General features: G+C 34.6%; 1 protein-coding gene across 1 annotated transcript in view; it reads right to left on the reverse strand.

Moving 5' to 3' along the window:
* Positions 1-3687: 3687 nt before the first annotated feature.
* The window catches only part of LOC132724343 (holocytochrome c-type synthase-like), a 95513-nt gene continuing 80805 nt past the window's right edge, over positions 3688-18395 (reverse strand). Inside the window, exon 6 of the mRNA XM_060709184.1 lies at positions 3688-8709. Within this exon, the coding sequence (XP_060565167.1) occupies positions 8439-8709 (271 nt within the window). The 3' untranslated portion in view covers positions 3688-8438. The remainder of the gene's footprint in view (positions 8710-18395) is intronic.

Raw genomic sequence — 18395 nt, forward strand, 5'->3', positions numbered from 1 at the left:
CAGGTGACAATGTATCCCATATTATTCGATTTGTTTGCACTACAACTAATGCTTCACAATTCATTGGGCATGCTGTATTCTCGTCTTAAATCAGTTCATTATATTTCTCTTATTCGAATACATGCCAAAATAATTCATTTATATTGTTCGCCAAAACTGTATCTATTTCCTGATCACATTTCTCAGAAGTTTTGAATCTTTTTGTCATTGAATGAAATTGATTACTTCCATCTACTTCACATACTGATCTTTTAGATTGTACACCATGGCATTCTTCATTGTCAATATTGGTAGCCATTTGTTCATTCACAGTGTCATCCTGTATCTGTGTTTGAGCATTTTCTTGCTCTGTTGCATCTACACAAACCACATTGTCATCAATGAAATATGCATATCCAGCACCATCATAATATAAATTTTCTATCTTATCAGTGTTCTGCATTGTGCACATTTTTTGAGAAATGTCTTGCATTTGTTTATTTTGTTCACTAAACTTTTTTGCCTGATCTGCCAATAATTTATCATGTTGGCATATTTTTTCATGAGTTTTATTCAAGGTAGCTTGTAAAACAGCTATTGCACTTAAAATTGAACTAGATGTATCCGTTAATCTTTGTCCGGTATTTTTCATGTGACTTGAACAAGCACTGTTTTCGGATGATTTTATATTAGTTTTTTTCATATTTTTCGAAGGTAGTTTTCCTTTACTACCGCCCTTTTCATTGTGCTTCTGGTGATGATTCTCGGTCATCCTTTTTCAATCACAATATCTCAATCTACGATCAATTAAATATTCTATCATTTCACACAACGTGAAATTGCTCCGCCATTGTGAAAGTACTGTTCCGCGCATGCGCGTACATCTCATTTAAGCGGAATGAAGTTCTTTTTGAGAAAAAGAATTCTAAGTTCAATGGGAGATAAATCTGAAAATATTGGTGCTAGAGTTATGAACCTTGTCGCATAAGATGTGGTTGATAATAAGGAACATGTATTCGATACCTTAAGAAATGAAAAATTTATTGTGAAAAATATTTTACTAAACAAAACTTTAATCTGAAATCTGGACGCGGACGACAGGGGGGAGTATGACAGCTCTCCATATACTTCGTATAGTCGAGCTAAATCCCACAAGCAAAACCCCAGGTGCACAAAAAGTTTCATGACTTTTGAGCTATGTGCGACACAAGTTGAAAATTTTTACTACGTCAAGGGCAATAACTGACAAAACAGAATACATCCACAAGAGAAACAACAGGTGCACAACTTCACATACAAATCAACATTCCTGTAAAGTTTCATGACCCTAGCTCAAATATTTTTAGAGCTACATGCGACACATTTGAAGTGGAAAATTGCAAAGGCAATAACTCTTACAAAACAGAATTAATCCACAAGTGAAACCCCAGGTGCACAACTTTACATGCTGAGCAACATTCGTGTAAAGTTTCCTGACTCAATTTTTTTTAAAGTTTTTACTATATACATATAAGGAAAAGCAATGACCCCCTGGGGCGGGGCCAATTTTCACCCCAAGGCTTTTATTTGAACAAACTGGGTAGATACATGTACTCATTAGAACATGTTTCATATCTAAGCTCTAGCTCTTTGGTTTTTTGTGCCCCCACTATACTTACAGGAATGTTGATCAGCATGTGAAGTTGTGCACCTGGGTATTTTCGTGTGGATATTTTTAGTATTTTTAGAGTTATTGCCCTTGACTTAGTAAAAATGTCCTATTTCAACTTGTGACACACGTAACTAAAAAAGTATTTGACCTAGAGTCATGAAACCTTACAAGAATGTTGCTCAGCATGTGTAGTTGTGCACCTGGGTATTTTCGTGTGGATATATTTAGTATTTTTAGAGTTATTGCCCTTGACGTAGTAAAAATTTCCAATTTTCAACTTGTGTCGCACGTTACTCAAAAAACAGAAGATGTTTCATGTTTCATATCTATGCTCTAGCTCCTTTTGTTTTTTAAAAGACGATTTTTTAAGTTTTTACAATATACATACATGTATAAGGAAAATCAATGAACCCCCATGGCAGGACCAATTTTGACCCTAGGGCTTTTATTTGAACAAACTTGGTAGATACTTACTAGAAGATGTTTCATGCCAAATATCTAAGCTCTAGCTTTTTGGATTTTTTAAATGAAGATTTTGTAAGTTTTCTTTCATTTGCCATGACAATAAGAGTTCTGCATGGAATTAAATTCTTTGAACAATTCTTAAAGGTGACCACCAAAGGAACATTCCTGTGTAGTTTGGATGAAATTGGCTCAGTGGTTCATGAGGAGATGTTGTTTAAAGTAAGGGTTTACAGGACAAATTGTAATCACAAAAGCTCACTTGCCACTTTGTGACAGGTGAGCTAAAAAACTATAATTTATAGATCGTTTAAAACACTTTAGAAATAAAGTTTCTATTGCTCCTTTTCTACATTGTACATTGTTTTGTCTAAGTATGAAGATAATCCATCTCTTAATTACCAAGTTACAGTCAATTAAAGCAAATATCAAAGTAAATTCAATATTTTAACCTTCAAGGTCAAGGTCATTATAAGGCCAAGGTCAATTTGAGTTTGATATACATTAAGGTCTTATCCTAAAGAATGTTCTGTTACAATAAGAAGTCAATCCATTACATAATAACAAAGTTACAGACAGTTACAGCAAAACAATGAAAATTTCATTAATTTGACCTTCAAGGTCAAGGTTATATATGAGTGAAGTCAAGGTCAGTCTGTTTAACTTAAATGGCTATCCTTTAAGATTATAATATTCAAGTTTGAAGACAATCCATTCGCAAATAAAGTTATAGCCACCTATACCAAAAATCAGCGAAAAACAAGCAAAATTTAGACATTTAACCTTGAAGTTCAAGGTCATTTATGGATAAAAGTCAAGGTTAGTCTGGTTTACTAAAAGGTATTGTCCCAAGGGTTGTTGTGGCCAAGTATGTAAAAAATACACCAAGAACTTAAAAAGTTATGATCAACATACAAGTTTGTGAACGGCAACGGCAAAGGCAACGCTGACATGACTAACAATACCTCTACTTTTTTTTTTCAAAAAAAAGTCAACAATACCTCTCCTTTTTTTCCAAAAGAAGTCAAGCTAAAAACCGTTGTAAAGAATAAGAAAGAATGCGGAAATTATTGTACAGGGGTAGGCTAATTGAAATTATCTGTTTCATTCCTTAGATAATATTAAAATAACTTTTCGGAATGTAGGAAACATTAAATATAGGCAGGCGGGTGGACAGACAGACAGATTGAGGGTAAAACTAAAGCCCCTCCATTTCAACTGGTAGGGGACTAGACCTGAATTATTGGCAATACTTGTACATGACAACACAACATGGCAGAGTGCGCACTGTGTGATGTCATTGCTAGAGCGTTAGGAGTGAGAAACTGTAGACCATCCCCCTTATTTCCTAGACATAAGTCCCTGTGACTTTGACCTTTTTCCCAAACTGAAGAACATGACGGGTAAAATGGGAGGGTAAATTTCAGCGAAAGTCTTGGCATAAGTATGTAAACAGAATTATATATATCGGTAATTATGAGAAGTTGACAGATTAATTGTTCAATGATTTTGGCAGCTGCCAGTGCACTGATGCTTCAGAAAATTCTTAACAATTAGTACATCTGGACAAAGTAAATCAAAAACCAAGAAAAGCATAAATGTAAAATTTTTACGTTTTACACACTTCTTAACAATAACTTTAGACTCGCTAAATACACTTGATCTATATATGTGAAAAATAATTGCAAACAAGTTGTTGTTTATCATTAGTGGAAATCATATTCACAAACATTTAATAAATTATCCCACTACAGGAGTCTGGAATGACATGGGTATCCAAGTTTTGACTAAGGAAATGCATGCATTTAACCCGTGATAAAATCCGCCCACAAGTTAATTTGCAATGTGGGTTTTTTTAGTTTTTTTTTTAGAAAAACTTTTACAAATAAAGTATTGATTCAGTGTGAAACAATTAAAATATTGATTCAGTGTGAAACAATACAAAACATGCTCTGTAAATCCAGACTTCCCAAAGTTAGAGTATAATGGTACTCAGGTTTAGGATACACAGCAAAATTATTGCATATTAAGTCATTAATATTTTTCTTTTTCTTCTGTTGGCATGTTGTTGTTGAAAATGGATCACAGTGATCTATTTTAAAATCTGCTTTTGTAACTTCTTAAACTATTATCCACATATTTTTGCATGTACTCCAGTTCGACAATTATAGTTGAAATAAGAATTAAAGAAAAACAAGAGCCATGTCAACATGGCCATCCCCTGCCGAATGGGTTTGCTCATTGGAAGAATGTATATGTAGTAGAGCAGAATAATTCAATTTTAAGAGGTCTTTTGGTAATGAAAACTAATGGCTGAAGTGATTACAGATTTGAACCTATATGACTACTGATGGCTGAAAATAACAAAGGGCAATAACTGCAAAATAATGCAGGGTAGGTTATCATTCTTGTGTGCTGCACCCCTCCTCAGTAAAATCTATCCACCTATGAAGTTTCAAGTTGATACCTCAAATACTTTTTGAGATTAGCTCCGGACAAAATAGTATGAAAAAGAACAAAGGGCAATAACTCCAAAATTATATATACGGAAGAGTTATCATTCTTGGGCACAGCATTCCTCCTCAATAAGATCTATCCACCTATGACATTTCATGTTGACATCTCAAACACTTTTGCATTATGCTCCACAAAGGTGAAAAATTATGTATGAAAAATAACAAAGGGCAATAACTCAAAAATTATGAAAGGTAGAGTTATCATTCTTGTGCACTGCACACCTCCTGAGTGAGATCTATGCACCTATGAAGTTTCATGTTGATATCTCAAAGGCCTTTTGAGTTATGCTCTGGACAAAAATTAATTTTGAAAAATAACAAAGGGCAACAAGCATTTGATAGTATTGCGGGCAATACAGTAGTCCCCTACCGGTCCCTCAAAAAGTTCTTTAATTGTCATACACTCCTGTGTATTGCCATTTATAATGAATTTGAGGATGAAGTCTGTATTTGAAAATATCAACCACAAAACATAATAAAATAAGTTTGTCTATATCACAGTAATGTGTTAAGTTTCCATGCTTAGTAAGGAAATTATGTTTATACAACCTTGTCATATTATTACGATGTGGGATTTTAAAGTAAATCCTATAAGGAATGAAGAAGTTGGAGTGAAAATACCAGTTTCTCGAAAAAAATCTAAGTTAAAGGGGGACATAATTCTGGAAATAGTCTTGCTAGAGTATTTAACCTTCTCAAAAATGTCGAGTGATAATAAGAAACATATATATGAAGTTTGAAGTAGATACATTAGGAAATAAAGAAGTTATTTAAAAAAGACAACATTTTTTCCCCTAAAAAATCTAAGTTCAAGGGAGGTAATACTGATATTTTTTGTGCTAGAGTTATAAACCTTGTCACATATGATGTGGTTGATGACCAGAAACTTATATTTAAAGTTTGAAGTAAACACCTTAAGAAATAAAGAACATATAGTGAAAAAGCTGAAAAATTTAAATCAGAAATCTTGAAATTCAGGCTATTTGTTGCCATAGCAACCAGAATTTTCAACATAAGAAGAAAAGAAAAAGATGTGCATAATCTCCAGACTGCCATCTACCCATATTTCAAGTTTCATAAAAATATTTTCAGTACTTTTTGAGTTATCACTGGATCCAGTTTATGTGTTAAATTTGCCATATTTTCAGACTATTTGTTAATATTTAAAAAAATCTAAGTTAAAGGGGGACATAATTCTGGAAATAGTCTTGCTAGAGTATTTAACCTTCTCAAAAATGTCGAGTGATAATAAGAAACATATATATGAAGTTTGAAGTAGATACATTAGGAAATAAAGAAGTTATTTAAAAAAGACAACATTTTTTCCCCTAAAAAATCTAAGTTCAAGGGAGGTAATACTGATATTTTTTGTGCTAGAGTTATAAACCTTGTCACATATGATGTGGTTGATGACCAGAAACTTATATTTAAAGTTTGAAGTAAACACCTTAAGAAATAAAGAACATATAGTGAAAAAGCTGAAAAATTTAAATCAGAAATCTTGAAATTCAGGCTATTTGTTGCCATAGCAACCAGAATTTTCAACATAGGAAGAAAAGAAAAAGATGTGCATAATCTCCAGACTGCCATCTACCCATATTTCAAGTTTCATAAAAATATTTTCAGTACTTTTTGAGTTATCACTGGATCCAGTTTATGTGTTAAATTTGCCATATTTTCAGACTATTTGTTGCCATAGCAACCAGAATTTTCAACATAGGAAGAAAAAAAAAAAGACGTGCATAATCTCCATACTGCCATCTATCCATATATCAAGTTTCATAAAAATATTTTCAGTACTTTTTGCGTTATCACGGGATCCAGTTTTGTGGACGGACGGACTGACGGACTGACAGACAGACAGACAGACGGACAGACAGACGGACAGACAGACAGACGGACAGACGGACGGAGGGTAAACCTAAAGTCCCCTCCGGTTAAACCGGTAGGGGACTAATAACTCAAAAATTATGCAGGGTAGAAATTTCATTCTTGTGCACTGCACTCCTCCTCAATGAGATCCATTCACCTATGAAGTTTCAAGTTGATACCTCAAATACTTTTTGAGATAAGCTCCGGACAAAATAGTATGAAAAAGAACAAAGGGCAATAACTCAAAAATTGTATAGGGAAGAGTTTTCATTCTTGTGCACAGCATTCCTCCTCAATAAGATCTATTCACCTACGACATTTCATGTTGACATCTCAAACACATTGAGTTATGCTCCACTCGGATGAAAAATTAAGTATGAAAAATAACAAAGGGCAATAACTCAAAAATTATGAAAGGTAGAGTTATCATTCTTGTGCACTGCACACCTCCTGAGTGAGATCTATCCACCTATGAAGTTTCATGTTGATATCTCAAAGGCCTTTTGAGTTATGCTCTGGACAAAAATTAATTTTGAAAAATAACAAAGGGCAATAACTCAAAAATTATGCAGGGTAGAGTTATCATTCTTATACACTGCACTGCTCCTCAATGAGATCCATCCACCTATGAAGTTTCAAGTTGATACCTCAAATACTTTTTGAGATAAGCTCTGGACAAAATAGTATGAAAAAGAACAAAGGGCAATAACTCAAAAATTATATAGGGAAGAGTTATCATTCTTGCGCACAGCATTCCTCCTCCACCTATGACATTTCATGTTGATATCTCAAACACTTTTTGAGTTATGCTCCACTCAGGTGAAAAATTGTGCACTGCACTCCTCCTCAATGAGATCCATCCACCTATGAAGTTTCAAGTTGATACCTCAAATACTTTTTGAGATATGCTCCGGACAAAAATGTCGGACGGAAGGATGGACGGACGGAAGGACGGAGACTATTTCTATATTCAAAGGCGGCGGGGGATAATAAACATGAGATTTATAAGTAGAATTGGTCTGAGAGAAAATTGTCCGTAACTCAAACTGTAGACTTTTTTGTGCTAACAACAAAAGTGAAAGAAATTAAAATATTTTTTTTCAAGCAAAAGCATGACAATGGATGTCTAAACAAACTTAATTCTATGTTAATTCCTATTATTATCTGGCACTTAATTTAATCAATGTCATTTACGGGAGTTACCTCCCTTGTGTACTTCCTGCTACTTTCGTTTTTTACATGGGCTGTTGACAACAGAATTTTTAGTTTTCATTGCAATGAAATAGAAATATTATATTGTATTTTTATGCTCAAAACATCCCCTTTTCAATTTCAAATGTTTACACTTTTATTCTTAACGCTTGTGTTTTGACATACAAGCGTAGTTGTTTTGTTGTGTGTAACTTTGACGCATGAATATTGAAAATGATGCGTATTTTAGATTTTACTATTCGTATTTCACACAGATACGCATGCTATCTGGAGCTCTGTAGGTGAATGATTGGCCTTTGCAAAATGTTTAATGTTATGTTTTTATTAAACCTTAAATTTTTACCGGACCGTCGGGCCGCCGATACATATAATTTTATCGGACCTTCTGATTTTTTATCGGTCAGGGCCGACGGTCTTTCAGAAAGACTGTATTAATAAGATCAACTAGTAGCTTCTCTTTTCATATGATTGTCTTACATTTGTACAAGGGCATTTTCCACTGTGCCATTTATTTTGGAGAACAATATGGCAATTTCCAAACATACTCATAAAGGTTTGTAATCCTTTAGAAAGATTCATAAAGAACAGTAAAAGTCTAAATCTTATTACAAAACTATCATAGACTCCCGCAAAAGAAAAAGTCCTATCCTCACCTATTCAATCAACACAAAACACTCCATTTAAAAGTTTTCTGCATTTAATCCTTCTTTAAATTATTTCAGAATAGATTCTGATGGTCAATGGTTTCATGATTTATCAGCTGAATTGTTTGAATTAATACTTTCAACTTCATCTGAGACTTTGTTAATAACTGACTTGTATCTCCAACGCATCCAAGTTGCTTTTGATCTGTCCCAAAATGCTGAGAAAGAATCATAGGCAGGTCGCACATCAAGCAGAGTAAACTGGTAATTTTCTTTATTTACTTTTCCACCATCGTAATAATCTATAATGTATCTAACATCAGTTCCACATCTATCAACAATCCAATCATGTCTATCAAAGGGCATCTCGTACCTAAAACAAGAAAAACAAGAGCCATGTTAATATGTCCATCCCCCGCCAAATGTGTTTGCTCATTGGAAGAATGTATATGTAGTAGAGCAGAATTATTTAATTTTAAGAGGTCTTTTGGTAATGAAAACTGATGGCTGAAGTGATTACAGATTTGTGAATACTGATGGCTGAAAATAACAAGGCGCAAAAACTGAAAAATAATGCAGGGTTAGTTCTTGTGTGCTGCACTCCTCCTCAATGAGATCTATCCACCTATGAAGTTTCAAATTGATACCTCTAATACTTTTTGAGATGACATCTTAAAGATTTTTTATGCTCCAATCAGGAAAAAAATAAATATGAAAAATAACAAAGGGCAATAACTCAAAAATTACGAAGGGTAGAGTTATCATTCTTGTGCACTACACACCTCCTGAGTGGGATCTATCCACCAATGATGTTTCACGTTCATATCTCAAAGGCTTTTTTTAGTTTTGCTTTGGATAAAAATTAAGTATGAAAAATAACAAAGGGAAATAACTGAAAAATAATGCAGGGTAGGTTATCATTCTTGTCTGCTGCACTCCTCCTTAATGAGATCTATCCACCTATGAAGTTTCAAGTTGATACCTCAAGCTCCGGACAAAAAGTATGAAAAAAAATAACAAAGTGCAATAACTCAAAAATTAGAAGAGTTATCATTCTTGCGCATAGCATTCCTCCTCACTAAGATCTATCCACCTATGAAGTTTCATGTTGACATCTCAAAGACTTTTTGAATTATGCTCCACTCCGGTGAAAAATTATGTATGAAAAATAACAAAGGGCAATAAATAAAAAATTATGAAGGAAGAGTTATCATTCTTGTGCACTGAACACCGCCTGAGTGACATCTATCCACCTATGAAGTTTCATGTTGATATCTCAAAGGCTTTTTGAGTTATGCAATGGACAAAAATTAAGTTTGAAACATAACAAAGGGCAATAACTGAAAAATTATGCAGGGTAGAGTTATCATTCTTGTGCACTGCACTGCACTGAAGTTAATACCTCAAATACTTTTTTGAGATATGCTCCCGACAAAAATGTTGGACGGAAGGAGACTATTTCTATAGCTATTATCATAGTATTGCAAGCAATCCATAAGTCCCCTACCGGTGAGAACCCCAGCAACATTCTGAATGCCGGGCCATTGGTCATCATTGAATTATGTCATTGAATGAATGAATGACATGATAAAACAAATCTTTTGAGTTCTTAGTTTGTCTGTATCAAAGTAATGTGCTAAGTTTCCCTAATTATGTTTATAGAACAGATAATCAAAAGATCCAATTTTCTCAGGATGAATATGTATAACTGATGTTTCAACTTTTCTCTAATTTAAGAAAATTTGTTGGAAAAGTTCCAATGTCTTTAAAAGTGATCTCAGGAAACAGTTTTTAGAAACGGACAGACCAACTGACAGAGACTCTGAGGGTAAATCTTTAATCATCCCTGGTTGTTACCAGAATATAAGCAAAATTCTTAAAGTAAGAGGAGATAACTCTTGAAATAAAGATGCTAGACTTAATAGAGATCATTCTTGGGAGCGATTTCCGCGATTTCTCGCATAAAAATCACCAAACTCTCAAAGAAATTTGTTAAATGAGAGAAAATCTCGCACGGCAATTTGACGTCGAATATGTCTTTTCACAATCTAAAGAATGCTAAAAATTCACACTAGAACTCCGCGAGTCTGATGTGTCGCCTTGTGAAATACATAGCTGTCACTTAGGCATTTTCTTCTGAAACACTGCTCTTACAATGTACATGTACCTAACCCGACATCAAGACCACTCCTTTATCTCTTAACATGACCATTTTTTAATATTTTTTTATTTTGGGTTTTACGTCACACCGACACAGTATTTGGCGACGTTCCAGCTTTTACTGGTGGAGGAAGACCTCAAGTGCCCCTCCGTGCATTATTTCAGGCACAAACGGGCACCTGAGTAGAACCAACGACACGACCAGTTAATTAAGGCCCGTTTGGTAAATGGTGTACATTTGTTAACCCCTAAATTTTCACACCTTGATATTGATGTGCATGTCCGTATATTGCTGAAATCCTTTTGACACTTGATGTAAACAACAATTGTCCCAGTTTTACAACATCCACTTTCGGTAGAGGTGAAGGTTAGTTTGTAGAAACCCGGAAATGATCGATAATTGCTAATTATTTCTAAATTTCACACCTTTAATTTCATGATTGTCGGATTAAAATGATAAAACACTAAACGGAAAACTTTTACAAAGTATTTTAACAGGTATTGCCGCTATCATTATCTATTTTTATTGGCGTACGCACCGAAGAGCGACGCCCTTATGGAATGAAATCAGATTTTGTAAAAGGGCAAATTCTCGAGCCTTTTTGTCAGCCATAATAGCCAAACATTCCGATTGGTATAAGTGTTTGATTATCAAAAATGAAATGTCGTGATATGTAAAATGAATAGCGAACTGGATAATTTCGCAATGTATACATATTCAAATGAAATTATCTTATCTGTCAATTAATCGCGCTCTTTTATTTTTATTAATCATTTTGTAGTACACAATGGGTTATTATGTGTGTTATTGCTTTACCTATAAATAGAATGATGACCTGAACATTGTGAAAGTCCGAAAATCTATTTATAGAGGTAGTTTAAGTTTACCGAAAAGGTCATTCGTGAAGCACCAAACTGGAGAATTTTGCAGGAAATGAAATGCAAACATATTAAAACAATTAATTGCAATCTTTAAGTAGGCAATTTTTACGAATTGTTTTATCATAGCAAGGCCGTCGTCGATGGTCCGGCCGGTCCGGCCTTGGCCGGACCAATATTTTGGCCAAAAATGAGTAAAAAAAACAACAACAAAAAAAAAACACACGCATCGCTGATTAGCAATTTGACACTTAACTGGCCCCTTATGCAATACGCGGTAACATACAAACATGACGCGAAGAAACAAATAAGCACTGTTAATTGACGGTATATTTTGGGGTCCTACAAAGTTAAATGTGAAGTTAATTGACACCGACTTGGCTTCGGACAGTGCACCGTATATACATGTATATATATGTGCATTATGAATATCTTGAACTAGTATGCTTGAATTCTCCGAGAACTTGATAATATTCTATTGATTGTACACGGCAACCGTTCAAAAGGCATATTTTTATCACATATCCGTGCCGTTTTTGCGACTCCGTGAAAATGGTATTGCACGGCCGAGCATATATTTTGACGTCATTTGCGTTATACGCCACTACTTGTTAGCGTTTTTCTATGGGTGTCAATGAAAAATGGTTGTTTTTCACTTCAAAAGGTACTTATTTTTGGTATGTAATAAACAGAATATTGAATTTGTGTAAGTTCATTACTGAATTTATTGAACTCGTTGAATAAAATATTATACTCGCCAGAGGCTCGCATAATATATTTCCATTCAAGTCCTAACATAAATTCAGTAATAAACTCATTCAATTACTCTATCACATAATTACAGTGCAGGATGTGTTCCGGCCTAAGTATTTTGAAGCAATCGATCTTGCCATGGCCAGTGTTAAAGAGAGATTTGACCAACCGAGATATCGCGTACTTCAGAACGTGTAGGATTTATTTATTAAGGCCGCACAACCTTTGAAGACTGTTCACTAGAAAACTTGGTTTTTGTTTGTGATTTATATGGCAACGATATTAACCGAGACATCTTACAGGTGCAGCTTCAGCTGCTACGTTCACATTTTGAAAAATCAGAAAATAGTACTGTTACTCTATCTGACGCTTTGAAATTTGTGTCAAAAAAATCGGTGCAAGAACAGAGGTCATTGTGTTGTTAAAGAATTTGTTAGTAATGCCTGCTGCTAATGCTACCAGTGAAAGGACATTCCCGGAGCTCAGAAGAATAAATGTAAAAATACACAGGAGATAATAAGAACGGCGAGTGCATTGTTGTAGAATAATGCACGCTTCGGGCCTTCTTTGTTTATATAGAAAAAATTCCGATAGTGTTAGAATGTTTATTTTTCATTCGCCAAATATCAATTACATGTATTCATCTTTTATGTTCACGACGCACTTAAATCTGTAAAAAAATCGTTGACATTTTACTATAACGTGTTCTAGCGACAGGCTGTATAATGTGCCAAATATATGGGAAAACGCCCCTAAGAACATCCTAGAATAAAAAAATTTCCTGGGTGCATGCCCCCGTACCCCCCTAGATTCTGGCTGAAATCTACCAAATTGGCCGCACCAATCACAAAATCGTGACGACGGGCCTGCATAGTATTATCATTCTTCGTCTGCAATTTTAACAGGAGTTGTTATGGGTTTATTGATAAGCATGTAAACACACTGATAGGTCAGACTAGGTCATTAAAATAGTAGATTGACCTCCCAAATAAATCAATTTACAGACTTTGTTCATTTTGACTATTATGTTGTATGTTCCAAAGAAAATACCACATGAAATTCTATCAAATAACAATTTTAATGATAATACATATATAGTATATATAAAGGGCAGTAACTCAAAAAATACGAAAAGCAGAGTACTAGCTTTTGTGCACTGCACTTCTTATCAATAAGTTCTATCAACCCATGAAGTTTCAAGTGATTTTATAAATTTTGATAAATTGCCAGGACAAAAATAAAGTATGAAAATTAACAAAGGGCAATAGCTAAAAAGATAAGAAGTGCTGAGTGTTCTTGTGCACTGCACTTCTTCTTATTGAGATCTATCTTCCTATGAAGTCCATAGCTTTTATACTTTAAGTAAAATGGCCCGGACAAAAATAGAGTATGAAAATTAACAAAGGGCAATAACTCACAAAAAAGAAGTACAAAGTACAGGTTCTTGTACACTGCACTTCTTCTTAATGAGATCTATCATCCTATGAAGTTTCAAGTCCATAGCTTTTATACTTTAGTTGAAATGGCCTGGACAGAAATAAAGTATGAAAACTAGAAATGTGTCCATAGGACACGGGTGCCCCCACACTCCACCGATTTGTCAATCTTATGTCTCTAGGTCAAATATTTTTTTTGCCTACATGTGCCCAAGTTGAAAACTAAAAATCTTTTATTGAGTAAAGGGCAATTACTACAAATACTGAATAAATCCACAAGAAAACCCCAAGGTGCAAAAGTACACATGCTGACCAACATTCTTGTAAACTTTCAGGCCTACAGGTCATAAACTTTTTGAGTTACGTGCAACACTAGTTAAATATTGTAAATTTTTACTTAGTCAAGGGCAATAACTCTAAAAATACTAAAAATATCAACACGAAAATACCCAGGTGCACAACTTCACATGCTGATCAACATTCCAGTAAGGTTTCATGACTCTAGGTCAAATATTTTTTGAGTTACGTGCGACACAAGTTGAAAATTGGAAATTTTTACTAAGTCAAGGGCAATAACTAGGGATTAAACGATGATCGAGTATAATCGAAAATTGATCGTTTATAGCGAAAAGTTTAATAATAAAGTTTAATAATCGATTATCGGTAATTTATTTTCTTGCTGTTACTTAAGTGACTCACTGTATAATAACAACACTAAATTAAAGCCAGTTTTGGTTGAAACAATAATTTTCATTCAATTGAGTATGAAAGTATACTGGTGACCATGGAGTTAATAGTTGACAATGAGGCATGCTAGTTTAAAGGTATACTATGCTCAAATTTGACATTAGAAAATATTTAAAATTGCTACACAGTCCATTTGTAAATATAAAATAAATATGTTTTGATTTCACACAAAGAAGATATGTTATGTATAAAATTATTCTACACACTAAAGGTGGTTGCAATATCAATATATAGTGTCATTAAAAAAACTGGCAGTTTTGTTAAGAAAGGGCCAACTTAATTTGTTCCCATACATAGTTTATTCATTGCTTTTTTGGAAGTGAGACATAATAATTTCATAGATTTTAATGAATTTATTTGATAAAAATATTTTACTCAAGAATGAGCATAGTATATCTTTAAACTAATTTATTTCAGTTGATAAAGTGGTGGTTACATGGAAATAGAATTCTTATAAATATTAAAGCATGATATGACCTTTGTTATTGTTAATGTTTCGATTATATAATTGATGATTGATCGAAAAGGGTTGTTGAATTATTTTCGATGATCGATTATGATTTTTGTCCGATTAAGAAACCCTAGCAATAACTCTAAAAATACTAAAAATTTCCACACAAAAACACCCAGGTGCACAACTTCACATGCTGAGCAACAATCTTGTAAGGTTCATGACTCTAGGTAAAATACTTTTTTAGTTATGTGCGACACAAGTTGAAAATTTGAAATTTTTACTAAGTCAAGGGAAATAACTCTAAAAATACTAAATATATCCACATGAAAACACCCAGGTGCACAACTTCACATGCTGATCAACATTCCTGTAAGGTTTCATGACTCAAGGTCAATTACTTTTTGAGCTACGTGCGACACAAAAAGGGAACGGACGGATGGACGGACGGACAAGGGTAAATCTAAATGCCACCCCCTATAGTGGGGGCACAATAACAAAGAGCAATAACTAAAAAAACTAGACCTATCACTGAAGGTGATTAATACCCCCACCAGCAACTTTTTGAAAAATAAGTAGTCTGAAGAAAAATTTCAACACAAACTATCAACTGTGTACAAAGAAATATTTCAATTAATTGTAATCCCAACTGGGGTCTCCAAATAAGCTTGCTTTTCACAAAGTTTGATTACAATATCTCATTCCTAACTCTAGTTATTGTCCGGAAACCATTTTTCTATTTTTAGGAATGGTGACCTTGACCTTGACCTCCAGGGGGTCAAAATGCAATACCAACCCAGGTCTTCATATAAGCTTGCTATACACCAAGTTTGATAACAATATCTCATTCCTAACTCTAGTTATTGTCCGGAAACCATTTTTCTATTTTTAGTAACGGTGACCTTGACTTTGACCCCAGGGGGTCCAAAAACAATACCAACCCAGGTCTTCATATAAGCTTGCTATACACCAAGTTTGATTACAATATCTCATTCCTTACTCAAGTTATTGTCCGGAAACCATTTTTCTATTTTTAGTAACGGTGACCTTGACTTTGACCCCAGGGGGTCCAAAAACAATACCAACCCAGGTCTTCATATAAGCTTGCTATACACCAAGTTTGATTACAATATCTCATTCCTAACTCAAGTTATTGTCCGGAAACCATTTTTCTATTTTTAGTAACGGTGACCTTGACCCCAGGGGGTCCAAATGCAATACCAACCCAGGTCTTCATATAAGCTTGCTATACACAAAGTTTGATAACAATATCTCATTCCTAACTCTAGTTATTGTCCGGAAACCATTTTTCTATTTTTAGTAACGGTGACCTTGACCTTGACCCCAGGGGGTCCAAATACAATACCAACCCAGGTCTTCATATAAGCTTGTTATACACCAAGTTTGATTACAATATCTCATTCCTAACTCAAGTTATTGTCCGGAAACCATTTTTCTATTTTTAGTAACCATGACCTTGACCTTGACCCCAGGGGGCCTAAATGCAATACCAACCCAGGTCTTCATATAAGCTTGCTATACACAAAGTTTGATAACAATATCTCATTCCTAACTCTAGTTATTGTCCGGAAACCATTTTTCTATTTTTAGTAACGGTGACCTTGACCTTGACCCCAGGGGGTCCAAATGCAATACCAACCGGAGTTTCCACATAAGGTTGCTATATACCAAGTTTGATTACAATACCTCATTCCAAACTCTAGTTATCGTCCGGAAACCATGATGTGGACCGACCGACGGACCGACCGACAAGCTGACTCCTATATACCCCCCCTAAACTTCGTTTGTGGGGGTATAATAAGAAGTGCAGAGTACCTGTTCTTGTGCACTGCACTTCTTCTAAATGAGATCTATCATCCTATGAAGTTTCAAGTCCATAGCTTTTATACTTTAGGAGAAATGGCCCGGACAAAAATTTTAAAGTAACAAAGGGCAATAACTCAAAAATTAAGGAGTGCAGAGTAACAATTCTTGTGCACTGCACTTCAGGTCATTATAAGAAGCATGCATACCAAGTTTGGAGTCAATCCAACTTATAGTGACTGACTTATGCTCTGGACAAGCTTAAGGGGACGCCGACACCGACAAAAGTAACCCCTATATGTCACCTTTTTGAAGGCGACACAAAAATATGACGAAAATTCACAATTCCCATCAACAATTTGATTTCAAATTGTTTATTTATGGAATCGATGTAAAAAAAACTAAAGGTCGCCCAACACTTTGAAGAAGGTAAAGGGTAAACTCGGCACAGGTCAACTCGGCCCTCTATTAAAAACCTATTAGGATATAGATTGTTTAGTTTATAAAACAAGAGCCGGTTGAACCGGGTGATGCTCCCCGACTAGGTTTTGGACACAGAAAAGTATATCTTTTGTAGTTTCAAAGTTATGTCCCAGACAAAGTTCAAAGTGTGATAATTCAAAACTGAGGCAAGGCAGAGTTACTGTTATTTGCACTGCACTTCTACTCAATGAGATCTATCTACTGACTTGCATGCGACACGTCGTCTCAATATGGTGATCATTTCTGTGAAATAGTTGTAAAATCCGACTTCAAATAACGAAGTTATGGGCCAGACACGATTTTGCTGCAAGGTCATGCTGTGACCTTGACTTTCAAGGTAGCGACCCAAATGTTGCGCGCGACACATTGTCTCAATATGGTGATTATTTCTGTGAAATAGTTGTAAAATCTGACTTCAAATAACGAAGAATAAAAATTAAGGAGTAATTTATGATAAAAGTATTCAGAGATATGATCAGTAACAAACAGAAATTGAAAAAGTTGGCAGTGTACATGTACGTATTATTTGAAAATATCTTAGTTAAGAAGAGATATGAAGACAACACTAGAACTCCGCGAGTCGGATGTGTCGCCTTGTGAACAATATAGTTTAGGAGAGATGGCCGGGCCAAAAATGAAATATGAAAATTAACAAAGGGCAATAACTCAAAAAATAAGACATGCAGAGCATCAGTTTCTGTGCACTGCACTTCTTATCAATAAGATCTATCATCCTATGAAGTTTCAAGTCTATAGCTTTTATGAGAAATGGCCTGGACAAAAATAAAGTATGAAAACAAAGTGCAATAACTCAAAAAATAAGAAATGCAGAGTACCAGTTCTTGTGCACTGCACTTCTTCTTAATGAGATCTATCATCCTATGAAGTTTCAAGTCCATAGCTTTTATAGTTAAAGAGAAATGGCCCGGACAAAATAAAAGTATGAAAATTAACAAAGGGCAATAACTCAAAAAATAAGAAATGCAGAGTACCAGATATTGTGCACTGCACTTCTTCTTAATAAGATCTATCATCCTATGAAGTTTCAAGTCCATAGCTTTTATACTTTGGGAGAAATGACCCGGACAAAAATAAAGTATGAAAATTAACAAAGGGCAATAACTCAAAAAATAAGAAATGCAGAGTACCAGTTCTTGTGCACTGCACTTCTCCTTAATGAGATCATCATCCTATGAAGTTTCAAGTCCATAGCTTTTATACATTAGGAGAAATGGCCCGGACAAAAATAAAGTATGAAAATTAACAAAGGGAAATAACTCAAAAGTTAGGATGTGCAGAGTACCAGATCTTGTGCACTGCACTTCT

Source organism: Ruditapes philippinarum, unplaced genomic scaffold (assembly GCF_026571515.1).
Source record: "Ruditapes philippinarum isolate M1 unplaced genomic scaffold, ASM2657151v2 ctg440_1_1_1_1, whole genome shotgun sequence".
In the NCBI taxonomy this organism is placed as follows: domain Eukaryota; kingdom Metazoa; phylum Mollusca; class Bivalvia; order Venerida; family Veneridae; genus Ruditapes; species Ruditapes philippinarum.